The sequence below is a fragment of the Diorhabda carinulata genome, chromosome 1 (genome assembly GCF_026250575.1).
Source record: "Diorhabda carinulata isolate Delta chromosome 1, icDioCari1.1, whole genome shotgun sequence".
In the NCBI taxonomy this organism is placed as follows: domain Eukaryota; kingdom Metazoa; phylum Arthropoda; class Insecta; order Coleoptera; family Chrysomelidae; genus Diorhabda; species Diorhabda carinulata.
In genome coordinates this window covers 34665796-34685376 of record NC_079460.1, presented here as the reverse complement: position 1 = coordinate 34685376, position 19581 = coordinate 34665796, and the positions used below count along the sequence as shown (strand labels likewise).

The 19581-nt window shown below is 30.6% G+C and overlaps 2 protein-coding genes across 2 annotated transcripts in view; both read left to right on the top strand.

Annotated features, from left to right (window-relative positions):
- The window catches only part of LOC130895027 (uncharacterized), a 36782-nt gene extending 31310 nt beyond the window's left edge, over positions 1 to 5472 (top strand). Inside the window, exons 30-38 of the mRNA XM_057802141.1 lie at positions 24 to 197; positions 291 to 475; positions 1033 to 1436; positions 2252 to 2482; positions 2642 to 2872; positions 3072 to 3373; positions 4331 to 4576; positions 4644 to 4804; positions 5095 to 5472. Coding sequence (XP_057658124.1) covers positions 24 to 197; positions 291 to 475; positions 1033 to 1436; positions 2252 to 2482; positions 2642 to 2872; positions 3072 to 3373; positions 4331 to 4576; positions 4644 to 4804; positions 5095 to 5362 — 2202 coding nt within the window. The 3' untranslated portion in view covers positions 5363 to 5472. The remainder of the gene's footprint in view (positions 1 to 23; positions 198 to 290; positions 476 to 1032; positions 1437 to 2251; positions 2483 to 2641; positions 2873 to 3071; positions 3374 to 4330; positions 4577 to 4643; positions 4805 to 5094) is intronic.
- Positions 5473 to 10849: 5377 nt separating this feature from the next.
- Positions 10850 to 19581, top strand: part of LOC130890799 (ATP-binding cassette sub-family C member 4-like) — a 28266-nt gene continuing 19534 nt past the window's right edge. Inside the window, exons 1-3 of the mRNA XM_057795125.1 lie at positions 10850 to 11252; positions 17878 to 17988; positions 19250 to 19384. Coding sequence (XP_057651108.1) covers positions 11179 to 11252; positions 17878 to 17988; positions 19250 to 19384 — 320 coding nt within the window. The 5' untranslated portion in view covers positions 10850 to 11178. The remainder of the gene's footprint in view (positions 11253 to 17877; positions 17989 to 19249; positions 19385 to 19581) is intronic.

Below are 19581 nucleotides of genomic sequence, written 5' to 3'. Positions count from 1 at the left end.
ATATAAAATAAAATTGGTTTTAGGGTAAAATAGAGAAAGTGGCACGATTCAAAGAATTATCTGAAAATGAATTGATGGTTTTCCAACAAGAATCTCAAACAGACGACAAAGAAAAAGGCAAGATGCCGGACAATTATGAAACTCGAGTTAAGAAAGCTTCAGTTACCGCGCAATATCAGTCAGCAACTTCGTTGGCAGTAAGCTAATTTTTTTATACAAAAAAATGTATATTACCATGCAAAAACTGTAATAACTAAGCATTGTTATTAATTATTGATTTTTTATGTTAGAGTTCGATGCATTTTGAAGATCCAGAAGAAACCGAAGAATTGATTGAAAAGGGGATTATCTCTAATTCCGTTTACAAAGAATACTGGCGATCTGGTGGAGGAATTTCATTACTATTGTTCACATTGTTTATCTTTATTTTCTCCCAAATAATCACCAATGGATCAGATCTTTGGTTGACATATTGGTAAGTAATTTAAGAACTTGTTATTTCTCTTTTATACTACATATTATCTTTATTTAGCTCATTTCAAAAACTAGCTTGTTAGTAGAACCCATATATCTGCACAGTTTCGGAACGCACGTTAAAGTTTGTAAATATATTTAGACTTTGTTGCTACACCCACAATAATTGGATTTATGGTTTGTTGGATATGACTTAGTACTAGTACTATCAGAATGGTAAGAACATAAATGTGTCAGTTCGTCTTTTGTTCAAATGACTGAACATATAAACATTTACGTTATATCGAGGAAAAGGTTGAACAAGGCCGAAACTGATCTATAAATATGCATTTGATCTTTTCATTGCAAGCCAAGAGGAGTATATGGATTAATTTTGGCTCATAAGCAGAAGTATGGTTTTTTTCCTTTGGAACATGATAGAAATTTTGTTTTAGAAATATCATTTGCTATAGAAATAGAAGTTGGTAGGTCCTTGTACCCATAAACGTATTGTTCCCAACTTGAAAATGTCCATACGATATTTAAAAATAGCACTCAATTCATTTTATGCTTTTATAGGATTAATATTGAAGCAAGAAGATACAATTTATTATCGTTACTTTCTCAATCTTCCACAAGTATCTTTTCAAGAGTTACACAAATGGTCACTACAATTCCGTCATTGTCTACAATTTCTGGAAACCTAATGGAACATACTCTGACTACAGTTATACCTTTTGAAAACGTGACAAACAGTATAAAATCTATATCAAACTCAACTTTGGAAGAATTGGAAAAAATTGAAAGTCACCAGTATTATATTTGGATATATACTGCACTAATACTAGTATCAGTCATATTTTTAACATGGCGATGCTTTTTATATTACCAAATATGTATGAATTCTTCCAAGGTTTTACATAAAAAAATGTTTAGCAATATTCTTGAGGCTCCTATGAGATTCTTCGACACAAATCCTTCAGGTAAGAAAACAAACATTTCCATATAAATATTTATATCTAAAACATGCATTTTAAAAAACTAAATTAGGAATGATGATGAGTAGTATAGAAAACAGACGATTGTTGAAATCGTTTATGGCCGCTTCCACACTCGCATGCAAATCACGGCATGAATAGCAGTGCGAATCGCCGATAAGATTGCCAAAAGTCTACACTCGTAGATTTTGATAGTTTTTCAAATTAATGTCCCACAATACCGACTCAGCACGCAACCATTGAATAAGTGAGAGTTCTAATTCATTATTCCACACGGATACTTTAAAGACGCATACACACTCGGGCGCGAAGGATGAATGTGGATATTCTTCGTGACTCTTTCCCCTAAACTTGTTGGTTTTTGTCCCGCGGTAAAGGGCAAATACGAGAAGACTCCACATTCGCGGGTTGCTCAGTCGCTCAGTAGCAATTGCCTCGAATGGTTGTGTTTTCGACATCACCCATCCGTTTTCTGTGCTTCTTTTGAATTTTTCGTTTTTTATTTAATGTGACTATAAATTGCCAATCGTAAAGTAGTAAAGCACCTGCTGTAGTGTTTTTACTGTCCCTACCTACTACAAATAAACTTTGATATAGAAAATTACAAGACGTGCATACACATCAAAAGCGCGAACTATACTGTGAGCCCGACGCGAACCTGCGACTGTGGACTGTTGGCAATCTTATCCGCGATTCGCGTGCGAGTGTAGATCGCCCATAACACTTTATAATTTGGAAAGAAATGTTAGTTATATTTAACAAAGTATGATGCTATAGTCTTATTGTCCAATTTGTTTTAGGTAGAATATTAAACAGATTTTCGAAAGATATGGGAGCAATTGACGAAACATTAACGAGTTGTCAACTTGGTGCTATCCAAATTATGTTTGTCATGTGTGGAATATTAATTATGGTGTTTATAAATGTTCCCTGGATGATAATTCCTACGCTAATATTTGCACCACTTTTTTACTATTTCCGTATAGTCTACTTAAAAACTGCACAATCTCTAAACAGACTTGAAGGAGTTAGTAAGTATTCTTTAGTATAATGAAATTCCCAAGTTTCTACTTAGTTTATTCTGCACTTTCTGCATCTATGAAATATGAGTTAGCTAATGTTTTGATTTTTGACAAAAATGATAGTGGTAGATATATATTTTACACAAATACTATACTTTTCAATTTTAGGTAGAGCTCCCGTCTTTTCACATATATCAGCTTCTTTATATGGAATAACTACTATAAGAGCTTCAAAGGCTGAAAATATGATTATCACAGAGTTTGATATTTTACAAGATCAACATACTAGTACATGGTTCTTGTTCTTAGTAAGCAGCACTGCTTTTGGTTTTTATTTAGATGTCATAAGTTGTATTTTTTTGGCTATAGTTACTTACCAGTACCTTATATTTAGAAATGGTAAGTCAGAAATATTCCAAACTTCAAATTGAAGATGTTTCATATTCAAACATATCTATGTGATAGTGATAGAAAAACTGCCATTATATTAAATTCAAGTATCGAGAATGTTGCAAAAATTTGTATATTGTCTTCATTAGCTTTATTATACAAGATCAGTACCAAAACAAATGTGTAAAAAGTTCACGGATTTTTCCAGAAAACACAGTGAGCGGTACGGTAGGACTGGTAATATCCCAAAGTCTAATTTTGACAGGCATGGTACAATCTGGTGTAAGGCAAACAGCTGAAGTAGCAAGTAATATGATAAGTGTAGAAAGAGTTTTACAATACACAAAATTAGATAAGGAAGGTCCCTTTGAATCATTGCCTACTAAGAAACCACCAAAAGATTGGCCTAGTAAGGGTAGAATAACATTCAAAAATGTTTACCTCAGTTATGGAGATGATCTGCCGCCGGCTTTAAAAAATTTAAACATTGAGATTAAATCAGGAGAAAAAGTAAGTTTATGTGTGAATATAATGAAGTTTATGTAGTTCAATAGTTATAAGTGTTGCATATATACATGGGTATATGGTTCAATTTATCGTAAGAAGTGTTGCCTATATTTAGATGAAAATAAACCTATTATTTACGTTATAAGTCTGCCCAGTGATTTAGTACGGTACAAGATAGATATTTATGGACGAAGCGACGAAGGAGCCGAGTGAATAATATCTAATCAAGTACCATAATAATAACTTCACAGACGTATATCGTAATATGTTTTTTTCATACTGTTCTACAATTTTACTGAAAAATAGCTCCTTTGATTATTCTCTTATTATTAAAAAAAATAAAAATTAACAAAACTTATTAAGGTAAGATTGTAAACAAAGGCAGACATTTTTGGAAATACAAAAATAATTTCCGAAAGAATGGATGATAATTCAAATAAAATTGCTGAGAAAAGTACAGAAGCAGTATGGCAAATTATTCTAACTCTCCGAAAAGGTAAGAAAAAGAATATGCGATGTTTTGCCACTGGCGTAAGAAATAAGAGGTAAAAAGTGCTGATGAAAATTTATATTAGTCATTCAAGAAATCAGGAGGAAAAACTTATTTTAGTACCTTGAAACAGCACAGAAAGTACCTATTCTATATTCTTACATTTGACCATCAGACCTAATATGTCTTGTACAGGTTTGGTTTGAATAGAGGAGACATCACAAACGAGTATTTGCAAATATAAATTCTAACAATAAATTTGTACCATAAAATTTCTGATTTACAATTAGACCGGAAAATTTTTAACTGATTAGTAGATATATTATCATGAGATTACCTGGAATTTTATTTAAACCGATTATTGACGATTTTTATTCCAAATTTCGTAGTAGCGTAATAAATTTGACTTTATTTGAACGTGAATCTTTTGATAAAGTTTTCTTTTACTATTTATGATACTCAAATTCTAGGTTGGTATTGTGGGGAGAACTGGCGCTGGTAAAACTTCACTTATTGCTTGCCTATTCCGATTAGCTCCAGTTGATGGAATTATTTCAATAGACGATATCAACACAGCAGATATTGGTTTGAACGATTTGAGGTTAAATATTTCGATTATACCACAAGAACCAGTTTTGTTCTCTGCGCCACTAAGGTATAACTTGGATCCATTTGAAAAACATAACGACGAAATTTTATGGAAAGCTTTAGAAAATGTAATTGTTCTGAATATTTTTAAATCGGATAGTGAAATATCACAATTATTATTTCAAACTTTTGTAGGTAGAATTAAAGGATTCAGTGACAGATTTAAATCAACCTGTAAGTGAAGGGGGTGCCAATTTTAGTGTAGGACAAAGACAATTGATATGTCTTGCTCGAGCTATTGTTAGAAATAACAAAATTCTCGTAATGGATGAAGCTACAGCAAATGTAGATCCTCAGTGAGTATTATATTAGGAAAATTTGAGGGGGAAGTCATGATATGACTAAAAGGATTTGATTTCTTGAGTATGGGTTTGACGCCCCCGGAATCCTGTCATATTGAGTGATTTTGTTGTCCTAAATATGTAGTATTCTGTGAATGTCCTCTGTGTCCTATGATAGTCATAAAGTGTTTGATACTGTGCTGGTAGGATTTTTGACTCACCAGATAGAGAACTGGAATTCTTATTTTTGAAAGTTAATTCGATATGCTCTTATCTATGAATTGATCCAATTATGTTTGTTTTAGAACTGATGCTCTAATTCAGAAAACAATTCGCGAAAGATTCAGAGACTGTACAGTATTAACAATTGCTCACAGATTGAATACTATAATGGATTCTGATAGGGTATTAGTCATGGACGCTGGTCAAGCTATGGAATTCAACCACCCCTACTTACTTTTACAAAACCAAGACGGCTTCTTTACAAAAATGGTTAAAGAAACGGGATCTGCTATGGAAGATATTCTGAGAACAGTAGCTAAAAACGCATATCATATGAAAAAAGATTCCTAATATTGTCAGTAAATATTAGCTCTATTCGTTTTGATAACTTTTAAAATTGTATCAAATGTTGTTTTGCTATAAATGTGTCCTAATCAAAATAAACCGAAATTTTTGGGCCACTTTGTTTATTTAATACTCCACTCCCCATTTCAAAAGTTTATCTTTGATTTGGGAATAAAACAACTTAAGAAAAAGAGTAAATCAAATTTAAATAGGCTTTGTTTATATGCTTTCACTTTGTCCACCTGTTTCCTTAATCGTAGATACTCACAATATACTTCTTAGATGTGATTTGATTACATTTATTACCTATGAAGACAACTGTCTCCTAAAAAGACTAAGGTCAATAAATCTAACAAATAAATAGTGAAGTGAAATATAGATCAAATTGGAAGGAAAAGGAAACCACTTGGAGGAATGCAGTGTGTACATTTCAAAATCGCCAATTGCAAATTCAGCGGTTTCACATTATTCGAAGTCATTCATACAACTAATTGTGTGTCTAATGGTATGAACCTATTCATTCAAGCCATTGGTCAGCACCACCTATATTACAGTCGAAAATATCGAATGAAAACAAATACACTTCCGTGTGTATGGTAAAAGCAATTCTACTATTGTTACCCACAGAACATTTTCTTCAATTTTGTAATAGAGACAAATAGTGAAAGATGATTCCATCTTCTATAACACAATAATGATAATATCTGCTTTCCATTTACATTCAAGTGTTTTGAGACACTCAGTTACGTGAGTACCTTATACTTAGATAATGACGTCGCTGCTCAGTGAATAAAAGGAATGTGTAATTAGTATGTTACAATTCTCAATACCCACCATTATCATTGGTATCAACCGTCTGTTACTCACAATGATAGAAACAACATAACTAAAATAACATTATTTACATCAATGACAACTTTCAATAATTTAGTATTGTGTAATTTCTTGCTTATTTTGATAACAAGATCTGACAATGTGATGTCCTTAACCTCACGTTCAATCTGAGATCACAAAACTCACTAAAGCACGCGGTTTCAAGCTTGTGCTGATTGCGGGTAAAAACTCAGTTAGGTCTAACTTGTGAGACTGAAAAGAAACATGCATTGAACTGAGTTATGGTGACAAATGAGAATAATCTGAGTTTTGGTGTAAATGAAAAGCAGCTAATATCAACTTACCTGTTCTCAATTTGATATGGTGGATCAAATGGAATGACAAACTGAGGCATTCATTCAGTTTATTGTATTCTAATCCAAAATGCAGTTGTCAATAAAAAAGTAAAATAAAAATAAATTCGCAAATCTTAACCACGATGTTAAGCAATGCACAGAATGAACGTGAACTTTTTGCTTTGCGCTCTAGACATTCATAAATTTAAAACTGCACAAAAAAAAGCGAACATGACGCTGGTTCGCTAGTAAACATTATCTACCTGAAATGTATATAAAGAAATCTGAACGGTGATCAACGATTTTGAATTATTTATAATGTATTATATACTTATTTTACTGTATGAAATGTGTAGAGAAATGTATACAAAGCGGCATTTAACACGGCATTGGTGAGTGGGACCCGTCAATTTGAATAGAAATATCTACAGTTACTTTATTATGACATATTTTAAAAAGAACGAAATAGATCCAGCCGAATTTTTTAAACATAGATGAATGAATCGAGGTTTATATGACTTGAACTTACTGAGCAGAGACTTAACAAAACACTCAAAAGGAAAACCTGATTGTCGATTAGATCAAGAAGTCACCAGTTCTTGTCATTTAATTTTCAAATGGGAAAATGATTCTCTATATTCTTTCAAATTTTAATTTTCTTGTACCCAGCCGACTGTTTGTTATATAAACACTAATGAGCACCTACAAATTCGATCAGCTTTTTACTCACGGGAGTCATTTTTAAGGGAATTTGCAACTACAAACTACATTAGAAAAATGAGGTTATGTTTTTGACGTTCAGCGACGATCAGCGTGTAAAAAGTAAAGTTTGTTAACTTCGACATCAAGAACGCTTGCTTCTCAACAAGTTGAACTATCTTTGACATTTATGAACGTCTAGAGCGCGTCCTGTTTGCGTTCATTCTGTGTACAGCTTTAATCGCCAGGCTCACTAGGCACTAATCAAAAAACAAGTAAATATATCCTCTAACTTTTCAATGATTCTCCAAAGAACTGAACTGAGTTATTTCCGTGAAACAAAAGTTGGTGCTGCATCGGTAAGAATATCTCAATTCATCTGATTTGAGTAAAATTAAATGGGACAAAGAATTTAATGAGCTACACTCAAATGAGTTCAAGTTATCTGAGATTTCATGCAAAAGGAACGCATTTATAAACGGTGCATTCCACTAAGCATTCCCGACCACGGTCTCTCCCGTTCCACTTAATCCAAAGCATTGAATTTAAAGTAAAATTCCACGGCAATTCAGAGCATTGTAATAGTAAACCCAACTGGAATAAATTTTGAAGTCTTTTGAGCGTTGGGATAAATAATAACAAATGGTAAAACAGAAAAAATAAAGCAAAAGCTTTAAAATGTTATGTGAAATATTTCGGTGAGATATTCGCTACAAAGATAAGAAATATTTATTGGAACTGCATGAATTATTCTCTAGACATAGGACTTCTACATTTACCACTTAATGTAACACTTGTTAAGTTCAATAAAAGCAACCAAAATAGCGTCCCTCTATGATGAACTAAAAAGACAAGGAAACAAAAAAGTCTTGGCAGCGAACGCTCAACATATTTCTTACTGTAGGGTTTTAAATAATTTACATTGAAGTAACATTAAAATGTCTTCTGCGGCCATAGTCAGATATTTGATGATGCTATAACAGTACCTATAATATCTCTTACTGCATCAAATAATGAGATAGATTCTCATGGTTGCAATATTTGTTGCTTTGAGTTTTAAAAATTCTGATGTGACTTTGACCAGCCTCTTGACATGTATCGTCGTAACCGTTAATCATTAGTGAGGTTTTTGCCTTGACCACAACGATCGTCGTCGCTATGTAGAATGCCCAATAGAGTATTTCAGACAATGTGAACGTTTAATAGAATGTACCAAAAGCCCAGATTAAATAATATAATATACAGATATATCATTGCTTTCATTTCTCTCGAAACCCCTCCGTTACCTCGGTCATTTAAATCGGATATGTACAGCGTTGCTTCATTATCCGGTTGTGAAAGTAAATTCCACATCTATTTTCAATCGATAATCGTGTGCGTGGATTTTGCTATGCTGTCTCTTTAAATCAGATACCTTTTGCATACTTCTCATCTCTTCGACTCTCCGTCTTACTGAAGCATCTGTAGTATTTGATTTGGGCCAAAAGTCTAATGTCAAAGGACATATCAGTAAAATATCATTTTTAATTTAACTATCACCTATAAAAGAAAGTTGGAATTTGGTCAATGATTAAATTTGCATTCTGTTTTCCGTGATTCTAAAGGTTTATATTTCTATAGTTTTTCTGTGTTCGTAGACCCACTATTACTTATACTGAAATATACAAAACCGCTAACTTCAGCAACCTGAACCTATTTTTTAATATTGAAAGAAAAAACGAATAGACCTTTCAACTGATCATATTCACTCACTGGTATACTAAGGTAGAAAAAATTGTATCATGTGGCTAGAGCCCGATCACTTCAATTAGTTAACGAACCCTGGATTACTTCCCGATCATTCAGATCGCAATCGGCTAAAACCGATTATATTTTCTGAAATGCCCGTGTACAATATTAAACACCTTCTTAAGATAACAAAAATCAATAAACCCAAATATTGTTATATTTATTCAACGTTATCAACGAATAAAGGTTTAAAAATATATAGTATCTACAATCAATCTAAAATAATAGTTACCTCCATACATAACATAAACCATAGGCGTAACGTTCTCGAATAGAATTTCTTGGATTTATGGGGAAACATGCTACTACCATTGTAACTATTCTATTCGCAGTGAAGTTTTTAACTACTTTGTCATAATATATTGATTGCCTAATAATCTATGTGTTAATATCAAAAAGTTGATGAGCTTTAGGCAGAGAGAAATGGGACTTAAGCCTAAAAGTTTTTATGTCACAAATGACCGTTTACCGGTGAAAAAAACTCTCACGTAATATCATAAAATCTGTAAAATGATTAGTATTACTATACTTTAGAAATCATTGTTATCATTTAATTTGTAATTTGCATTTAAAGTTTATGCATTTCCTCAATTATATCACTTGTTGAAATAAATTGCATACATTTGCTTTATCGTTCAAATAAAAAAATAAACACTTGCCTATTACAGATATAGCCTTATGTATTCAGAAGATAAAATATTAATATATAGTATTAAGTAATAATTTTCTCTGCGTAAATTTATTATAGAAACAAATACACCGTAGTGATTGCTGAATAAACAAAGTTTATGAAATATTTTGTTAATGAGTGTAGAATAATGGAAAAAATTGGAAATAGTTTTTTAAGCATTCATATAGCAATCACTATATTATTCTTATTTTGAAGAATTCAAATAGATATATAGTATATGGAACAAGAAAGTAGACAATGAAGGTTGAGAAATCACAGAGGAATATAAACACAAATATATATATAGTATAAACGTAGTCGATAATTATAAAAATTCATTCAAAGTACAAATTACATTAGAATTGATTTGTAATTTCTCAAACGACATTTTATTAATCAATTTGCTTAATTTTATGAATGTGAGAATGATTTTAGAGGAGAAATAGGGCCCAACTATATTTTTTTCAAGTTATTACCATAATGAATATTTCAACTACTCTTCCAAAACTATCATCTTGTCTCAGATCTCTGAATACCGTCGTTTTAAAAATTCGTATCAAATTAAGAAGACAATTGCTATAATTGTTAAGGCAACGCTTATTTAGCGAGTTTCCAATTGTGTTTAAACCGTTATTATTATTATTATTATTAAGTTAACTACGCCAGTTAAGTTGCGACATCAAAATGAAATACCAACTATTTGATTACTTTTATTATCTAAAGAAAAAACTTATGTTTATGCTTTTATAAGACTTATATTAACTTTAATGAGAAAAATTTATTGTTTTTTTAATATTGTCTGTAATTAGGTTGTGAGTCATTGTACCTATATTTTATGTCGCAATAAAATAAGAAACCAATCAAAAACTAGTATTCTTGATGCGATTGCTTTTTAAATATAGGAACCAAATAGCCAATTTAAACGCTTTTTATTTCTAAATATGTCCACATTTTAAAACAATCATTTGTATTAAATGAAATAGTGGATGTAAATTGATTCCAAAAAAATCTCGTGATAAATATCCAAATGTCCCGTGATAATTTCTATTACAATAAAATCAGGGAAGTATTTATATCTACTAACATGTATATTTTATCCTCTTGATATTATTCATACCCCCGCTACTGCGCTCCACCAACCCAAACTGTTATCTCTCTCTATTGCTCAGTATTATGTCCCCTGTTATTGTGGATAGAAGTTTGTGTAGAGAATACATCCTTCGGGTCGTATTATTCTAACCATAGTTTTGTGAATCCTTTTAATTTCATTAGTGATAGATAACAGTTTAAATATTATTACAATGTAATTTGTTCATTATCAGCAAATAGTACTTGTTATTCTCCAACTACCGATATTCTGTGAGAAAGTTTCAATTTATTATTGAAGATTTGCCTTAAATGGGAATGAGTGATGTTATTCATTTATCCCGTTAAACAATTATTCGCTGCTATTAAAACTTTGTAGCATATCGAAACGTTCAGTAAAACATATAAATATGGATTCATCCAAAAAATACGTGAAAAAATCTCCCGAGGAAAATGCAAATGTATTCTCAAAGTTATTCTACTGGTAAGTGAATTATCCATTTTTAAAGTTTATTTCACAGACGACTAATTCCTATGGCTTCAATATTTATTCGGTGTTATTTCAGTTTTTTTTTGGAAATACTTATTGTTTGGGGGGAGGTTAATTAATTCTGAAGTTTTTGTTTGAATTTTAAGTTTAATTCATTACCTAGTTATGCAATACATATATTTACAAGAGATTTTTGACATTCTAGGACAACCGCCTAAAAAAATTGATTTAAATGAAAATTCATGAAAATAAAATCAAAATTTCACATATTTTGATATCGAAAATAAGAATAATAGGCCAATAACCGGTAGAACAAGAATCGTAGACAATTAGGTCATTATCTAAAAGGAACAAAAAATGTTATTACACTGTAGACAATATTGAAAGGGTATAGAAATGTATTGGCAATGTATATGTAACTGAAAAAGTTTTATCACTCAATTTTGAAATTCCATACAAATAACATTAAGATGCAATTTTTTTAAAGTTTAAAGAATGGAGAAAGTTTGAAGAATTATTGTTTGGAGTAGTATGGCATCTGTATGCTCACGATAATAATTGATCAAGAGAAAATTGAGGAAAATAATATTTTAGAATAGGTGAAGTCATGGAAAAATTTTAGAAATATGTATTTATAATAAATTTGAGAAATGCCTTTGTAAACTCCTTTAGTCATTGAAATTGAAATATTTGACATGGAGAAATGTTAAAGGAAGTACCATAAATAATATTACTTTAACTCATACAAAATAGAAAGATATATTGTTTTATTGTTTGCTGTCAACAAAGTAGAACAGTTTTGAAGGATATCTCTATAAAAACATTACAGAATATAACTTTCTTGTCATATATATCCTTAACCACCATTTTTGTACAAGCTGATTGCAAATATGCTTATATTATACCAAACATATTCATTAATAATCAATAACAATTGAAGATGGCGTTTTTTTACTTTGAAACCTATTCCACTTTCTTATTTATAAATTTTTTAATTATAATATGTAGTACTGGGCTTACAAAAAGTTATGACCAGATTTCTATAATTTGAAAAGGCTGCAAGGACATCAATCTGTTGCAGCCCTAGGGTTTCTGTGATTGTCAAAATTTAGAAAAATTCTTGATTCTGTTGATGTTAATTAAATGAGTCAAAACACTAATTCAGTATTGTCTCAATTTTTCAATAGCACTTTTACTACTACTTTTAGTGCTATTGATTTCTATATATAATAATTCATAATTTCAAACCCCATAATAAAATATTCCAGATAATCTTTGCTACCTTTCATTATTTATGATCCTTACGTCCAATTCACAATAGAAGTGAAAGACAACGATAATTCCTTACCAATTCTGGATTTGAGGTAGCCCAGGTAGATACATGAATTACCATTCATACCACAAACAATCTATGAAAGTGAATTTCTTGAAACAAATGAAAAATAGGTTATTAAAAATTTTTAATATCCTTTCAATTAGTTTCCTAGATAATCGGAATCTACTCATTAGATCAAAAAAATTTCTTAAAAAAACTCAGATCTGATCTTAATCCTCTCAGATAAGGGAAACGTAACTGGAGATATCTCAATATCTGAACTTCTCAAATGATATTATTTCTAATAATGGTGCTTACACCAAACTTTCATTTGATTCCACTTCCCCTATTCTTAGAAAGGGAAACAATTTAGTTAAATCACAAATCACTGTTTGTAGTAGTAAAATTACCTGACAATTATGTTTTGGCTAGCCTGGATGTGGTTTCACTTTTCAGTAATGTATACTTGAATGCTTGTTTAAAAATCATAGACAAACATTGGGAACAGATTAGAATTTATTGCAATATGAATAAAGATTTGTTTTTAGAGTTAGTCTCATTCCTTTTTGATAATATATATTTTTTTTAATAATAAATTTCATGAACAAACCTTTGGTACACCTATGAGTGCATCCATGTCACCTATTTTGGCCTATGTCATGGACAATAGTTTCAGTGCCTAGTAATGGCTTAGACGAAATCCTTGCTACCTTCATTACTTATGATCCTTACGTCCAATTCACCAATCCTGCATATGCGGTTTATTTGCACATTAGATAAATCCAAAGAAATTTCACTTCTTTACCATATATAAGAGAGATTACTCTTAGGCTCACCAAACTTTTAAATCATAACTGAAAATTTAAAATTGCAAATGAAACAATTATAACAGTCAAATCTATCTTTTCCAAGGTAAAAAATAAAACTCCAACATTTTCTATTATAAATGTTCTTTACAGTATTCTCACGATTATGAAGCGTTTTAAGCTTTGGGGTAAATAATAAAAATAATAGCAAAACAGAAAACTAAAGTATAAGCTTTAATATGTTATGTTACAATTTTTAATTCATTAATTTTTTTAATGAATCTTTTCAACTAATTTACATCAAAGTAACATTAAAATGTCTTGCGGCGATAGTAAGATATTTGATAATACATCACAAGAATACTCCGAAAGTACTTTAATACGAGAAACAATGTTAGAATTTCTGATGCAATTCAAGGCTAAAAACCGTGCAGACACGTTTTGCATTTCGTGCTGTGCATGACACGTGCGCACTAGGTCGAATTCAGTAATTTTGTTTTTTTAACACAGATGTATACCCTTTATCTAATTTATCGAAAACGGTTTGTAATTGGATACACACTGGAGATGAAATTCATCGTACATTGAATCCATATCAAATCAAAAGACGACTCAATTAACTTGACCCCGAAAAACTGGTGCAAATGCGCATGTGCAAGCACTGTTTCTCAAAGTCGTTGGCAAAGTTCATAAGAAATGAGTCAATTTCATTCACAATTCCTCCGTGAATTGCATTAGAAATGTACCTTAATGAGATATATTCTCGTGATGCAATCTTTGTTGCTTTGAATTCTGAGAATTTCACTGATTCTTTCAACGCTCACATCGGTCCACCTTTTGACATGGATCGTCGCTAACGTTAATTATGACGTTATTAGTAACATTTCCGCCGCCACCATAACTACCGTAGTCGCCTTGTGGAATGCTTTAGTAGAAATAGCATGCATCTCTTAATTTAATAAAAAACGGACATTTACTATTTTTTTCTATAATTAATTTCACATGGAATACACCATAATAACACAACATTATTAAATTTAACAATCAACTGCCCGGTAGCAATGACAGTCATGTGACAAATAGTTTTTAGATTCATTTTATTTGGTCAATTTATCTCTGAAAGAGTTATTTGGGGTTTTCCCGTTTTACCCTCTTCACATATGCCTCTCAAGCTCGTTGTTAGGTTTATACTCTTGTGTGGCCGATTAGCCCATCCATTCGGTTTAGTCTATTAAACATTACATTCGTATCAACTATTTGTAGTTGATAATTTGCTATTATCTTCTTACCTACCTCAACCGAATTTTGTTCGAGTGTGGGACAATTCAATTATAATCTTTACAGACATTGACATCTCAGAGTATTTATTAAATTTCAATCACTTATGTTAATAATTTTTTTTTGTCAAGAATTTCTTTCACTCAAAATTATTATAGTTTATATATTTTCAATTTGAAATGCATTTTGTATCTAAATGTTCCTCATATCACAATTGCTTTTCAACATTTTACTTAATTCCAAGTTATGTAAAAAATGTAGATAAAATATAAAGTGTTATATGTTTACTTAGTTTAGAAATCGGTAAAATATTTTTATAATACTTCCCAAAAGACAAAATAGCATTTTAATTTATTCATTATATAAAACTGCATTATTGGTAATAATTGACTGTAATATTATTTATCTCTTGATTAATGTTGGATTTAAAAACAGTGCATTGTATGTAATATTCGATTCAGATTCTAGATCTGTACCTGGAGAGCCATTTGAAACTAGAAAAATAATGCTATTAGTTGTGAGAACTCTACTATTACTCACTACTGCAATCTTGTTATTTATTTAAACTTCCCTACAAAGAAAATTAAGGCCACAGATCCACAGATAAGTTCATCCATTACTGCTGAGGTAGTCTAAAGTTCAGTTGGTATAGAAAGATTGTTTTCTAATCCATAACTTCACTAATAATTTTTGGTTTTGGTGTTTGGTATAAGTTTTACAGCTCAAGGTAGATTCCAGTGCTTGATATGAAATATACTGATTATGTTGTGATACCGGAAATTTTGAAACAGTCTGTTGACCAACCATAGTTTCATCCTTAGTCTCTCTTCACATCATTAGTATAACAAATTTCATTTATTTGTCTTGACCACTAACTTCACATTTTCATGGTAAGCTTTTGTTCGTCACTTGAAAGTTAATTCTGCATAAAATGTAAGTAATGGCTTAGAAATGTATGAAATGCATTTACATGCAAGCAAATTGTTATATGTGTATGGGTGTTTCTTATTTAAAGATGCACACTAAGCTAATAAATATAAAAAAGCAGTAGTTCAAAAAGTATCCCATGAAATTGAAGAAAACAAATAACGGAAGTCCCTACTTAGTGTTAGGTAGGTAGCCGATAAGGTTTCATGCTAAATATACACATTTATGTAAAATTTTTGAACAGATAAATTTTAATGGCCGCTGTTACAAACTAAACGATCCTAATTACCTACTTATATGAAAAAATGTCATATTGTTAAATATTCACCATACCCAATTAATTGGTTGAATGACAAAAGTCTATGCTACAAAAAATTCAGAGCCTTCTAGTTATTTGAAATTATATACTTAGTCCTACAATAACAAGTGTGATAAACTAGCTATTATCGATAAGGTTCAAGTCCGACAACTTTTAATTTGACCTCCGTAGACATCATCTTTATTCATAGGTAAAAAAATCATTGCTATGTACATTGATTTGAATTTATTACATCTGATTTCCGGTCTAATCACACAGATTGCGCGACATCGACATTATACTTATATTGTTAATAAAACATTGACGTGGGGTTCAAAGTTACAGATACTTGAAATACTTTTTTCTCATCAATCATATTTGTTTTTAGCGATGACTTAAATAATATAATAATAACTTATTAATTAAATACTAATAAATATTATCAACATCGCAATTCTTTCCTAGTATGGTTTTCATATCATTTGGAAAATTACATGTTTTATGAGATATGGAATGTACAATCTAATAGTATATGTAACGGTGTGTTACTTTTACGTGATAAATATTCATGCGTAGTTTTGGTGTGACCTATTCTTAGTCTAGTCAGTACAACATGGTTTGTTCAGTTACTGCATATTCGCGGTAACTGTTGAAGACTTTACTAAATCTGCCGTATGTTTTGGAATTATTTTCACCACTCAGATTGCCATTGAGTACTAATTTTAATTCTGCGGCGTATTTTACTTGTTTTTCAGAATCCTTTCTTGTATTCCTTGATGAGAGGGTACCCATAGAAATCTGATATCCGAGCGGTTGTTTTTAGTAGATTCAGTGGAATTTGAATTTGTAACTCCGAGAGAGTTGTGTGTTTGAATATTTTTCACTTTTTTATATTAAGAACTGTGGACAAAATAGTATTTCATGTGTTGAGAAAAAACCGGTGAAATGATTTGATGCTCTATGTCAAAACCTGTATGTACCTAACTATGGACGAAATTCTAATGAACCAGGGGTGTTAATAGTCTTCTATTTCTTACGCACCCAGGTGTAATGCTCTGGAATTCCTTAGTGTTTCACACTTCGAGAGAGTGTGGATAGTGGTATTCTGTTAATTCACTAATATAAGTCAATCTCCAATCTTGTTGTATAAAGCCTTTGATGACTACATTAATAAATAAATTGTTACAAGAAAACTAAATATTTCTGTGTTATTCTTTATCAGAGTCAGCATGAAATGTAAAGAAAACTTGTATATTCAATTTGAATTAAATTAGTCTAGAAACATTTATATAATGTAATAACATAATTGTTTTTAAATGCCAATTCAAATATATTTTGATATCTATCAGAAACTACTTGATAACCGACGTAATGTAAATGTATCCTATCGTTCCAATTAATCTATATTGTCGTTTATAATTCCAATTCCTATTAGTAGATTCCGAATCCGGCCCAATTGTTATCTTTTCGGTTTAATCAATGTCAAGCTTACCAATTGCCATGATTATGACATTATTGAGCTTTGATTAGTGAAATAAATTGATGAACTATGTTTAAAACAAGGTTATAAATAGTTGTAAATTACTAGAAATATTAAAAAATAGTATATTAGTATATTATTGCATGATAAATATTGGATGTTTTGAAATGATTGGTAAACGTTGCCAAAAGGCAAACAATAATACTATAGATAACAATGCACGAGGTATGTATCATATCACCTTCAGTTTACAGGGCTGTTCATTAAAATAACCAACCAATTTAACTTAATATTGATTTAATTGGTGATTTAATGGTTTCTGCTTGATCTGATTTAAAAAAATATGTTTCAGACATGTTAACTTCGGATTTTTAAACACTTGTTCAATCACATGCAAATTGTACAGATAAGGAAAGCAATGACAATATTTTGAATGTATTTGTTTGTTTTTTCATTCTCCTAACATCATCCCTTAAAGTAACATAATATGCTTTAACCAAAATATATATTTTCAGGTGGTTCCTTCCGTATTTTAAATTTGGTTATAAAAATGATGTTAAAATTCAAGATATTTACAACGCTTCCAAACCAGATTTATCTGGAGGATTGGGTGACAAATTGGAGAGGTAATTATAAGTGTAAAATAAGTAGGTTACAACAGAATTGTTAAAATTAAAAAATTAAATAAAAGTAATAGTTACATTTTTCTGATTTATATATTGATGAAAAATTGAAACGATTTTAAAAACATTTCTGCTACAAGTGGGAGATAATATTAGTTATCAAATGAAGAATCTTGACTCATTATTAACTTGATACAAGAGTATTAAAAAAGTTATTGTTTAACTATTTATCACTATTTGTAAAATATCATGTATAGACTCATGCTAGAAACTTGCATTCTAAACCTGTAACAAAATGGATAGTGTCTAACAACGCGCTGTGATTAAATACTTCAGTTAGAATAAGTTGACCCCAACGCAGATCTGCAGTATCATATGGCAGTAAAAATTTGATGTGAGTTTGAATGTGTTAGACAGTCGTGTAGTATTAATGCTTTCTCCGTTAAATATCTTGTGTAATCAATGCTTCCCACCAATATTGCTGTTGATAGTGAACAATTACTACCCTTATGTGGAAATATTCTACTTCCTAGTTCAAATATCAGTTTAAAATTAATAAAACAAAAACCATATAGTGATATCATTGGCCTTGACCCATTGGGAAATATTATTTAAGATAAGGTTGACAGTATAATTAGCAATTCAGTGGCTGATGATAAATATGTGGTATGTAGAAAAGTCTAAAGTATATTTTATATATTTAAAATTGAAATCAGTGCAAAGAAATTATCGCAATAATATTCATCATCATATTATTCATAATGATGTCATGGAATTTTACAAACATTTCTTTGTGGAATAAGAAGTGATCAATAAATATGATTCAATATGTTTAGTCATAATAACACATTGATAAGTCCGGATTTAATGTAAACAGTTTACCTTCAGTCTCTGAAGACGATAACTTGGTTATCAAAATGCGCGTAAGATGGATTTAATGAAGGCAACTTTTCTTATTTAAGTCAAATCGGCCCGCAGAACCACCAATTTTTTTTATAAATATTCTTTTTTGAAAAAGTCTTGATGCTAATATATTTTTTTATAATTTTTATGTAATCACAAATGCGAAATAATTGATATTGTTTTTAATAATTGTTGAATATGTAATTTTACTAAACCTGGCACAGGATAATCCCCCAATAGGAAACTGGTGAATAAATACTAAGAACCTTTTTTTATCACATATATGTGTAATATATGTGATAACTTGGAAAAATAATTTTCAATTCTTACTAAGTTATTGTTGATAATTTTGATTTTTCAGATTTTGGCAGGAAGAAGTTAAAAAAACCAAAAATTCTGAGAAAAGGCCAAGTTTAAAATCCGCTATTGTTAAAGCGTACCTTAAATCATACTCCGTTTCTGGTGTAGCTATGTTTTTCCAGTTTGGTTTCATAAGGTAAAGTTATGTCGAAATTCTCATTTATTTATGTTAATTTATATGTCGTAAGTTCTTCACCAAAGTGGGTGAGTAATTTTTAAAATATCACACATGTGGCCTGTGATACAGTTGTCAATGTATCCATAGCCGAAAAGAGATATGTTGACACAGGTCTTGAAATATGCATTGCTATCATTAAAGCTCTTCTCAAACCA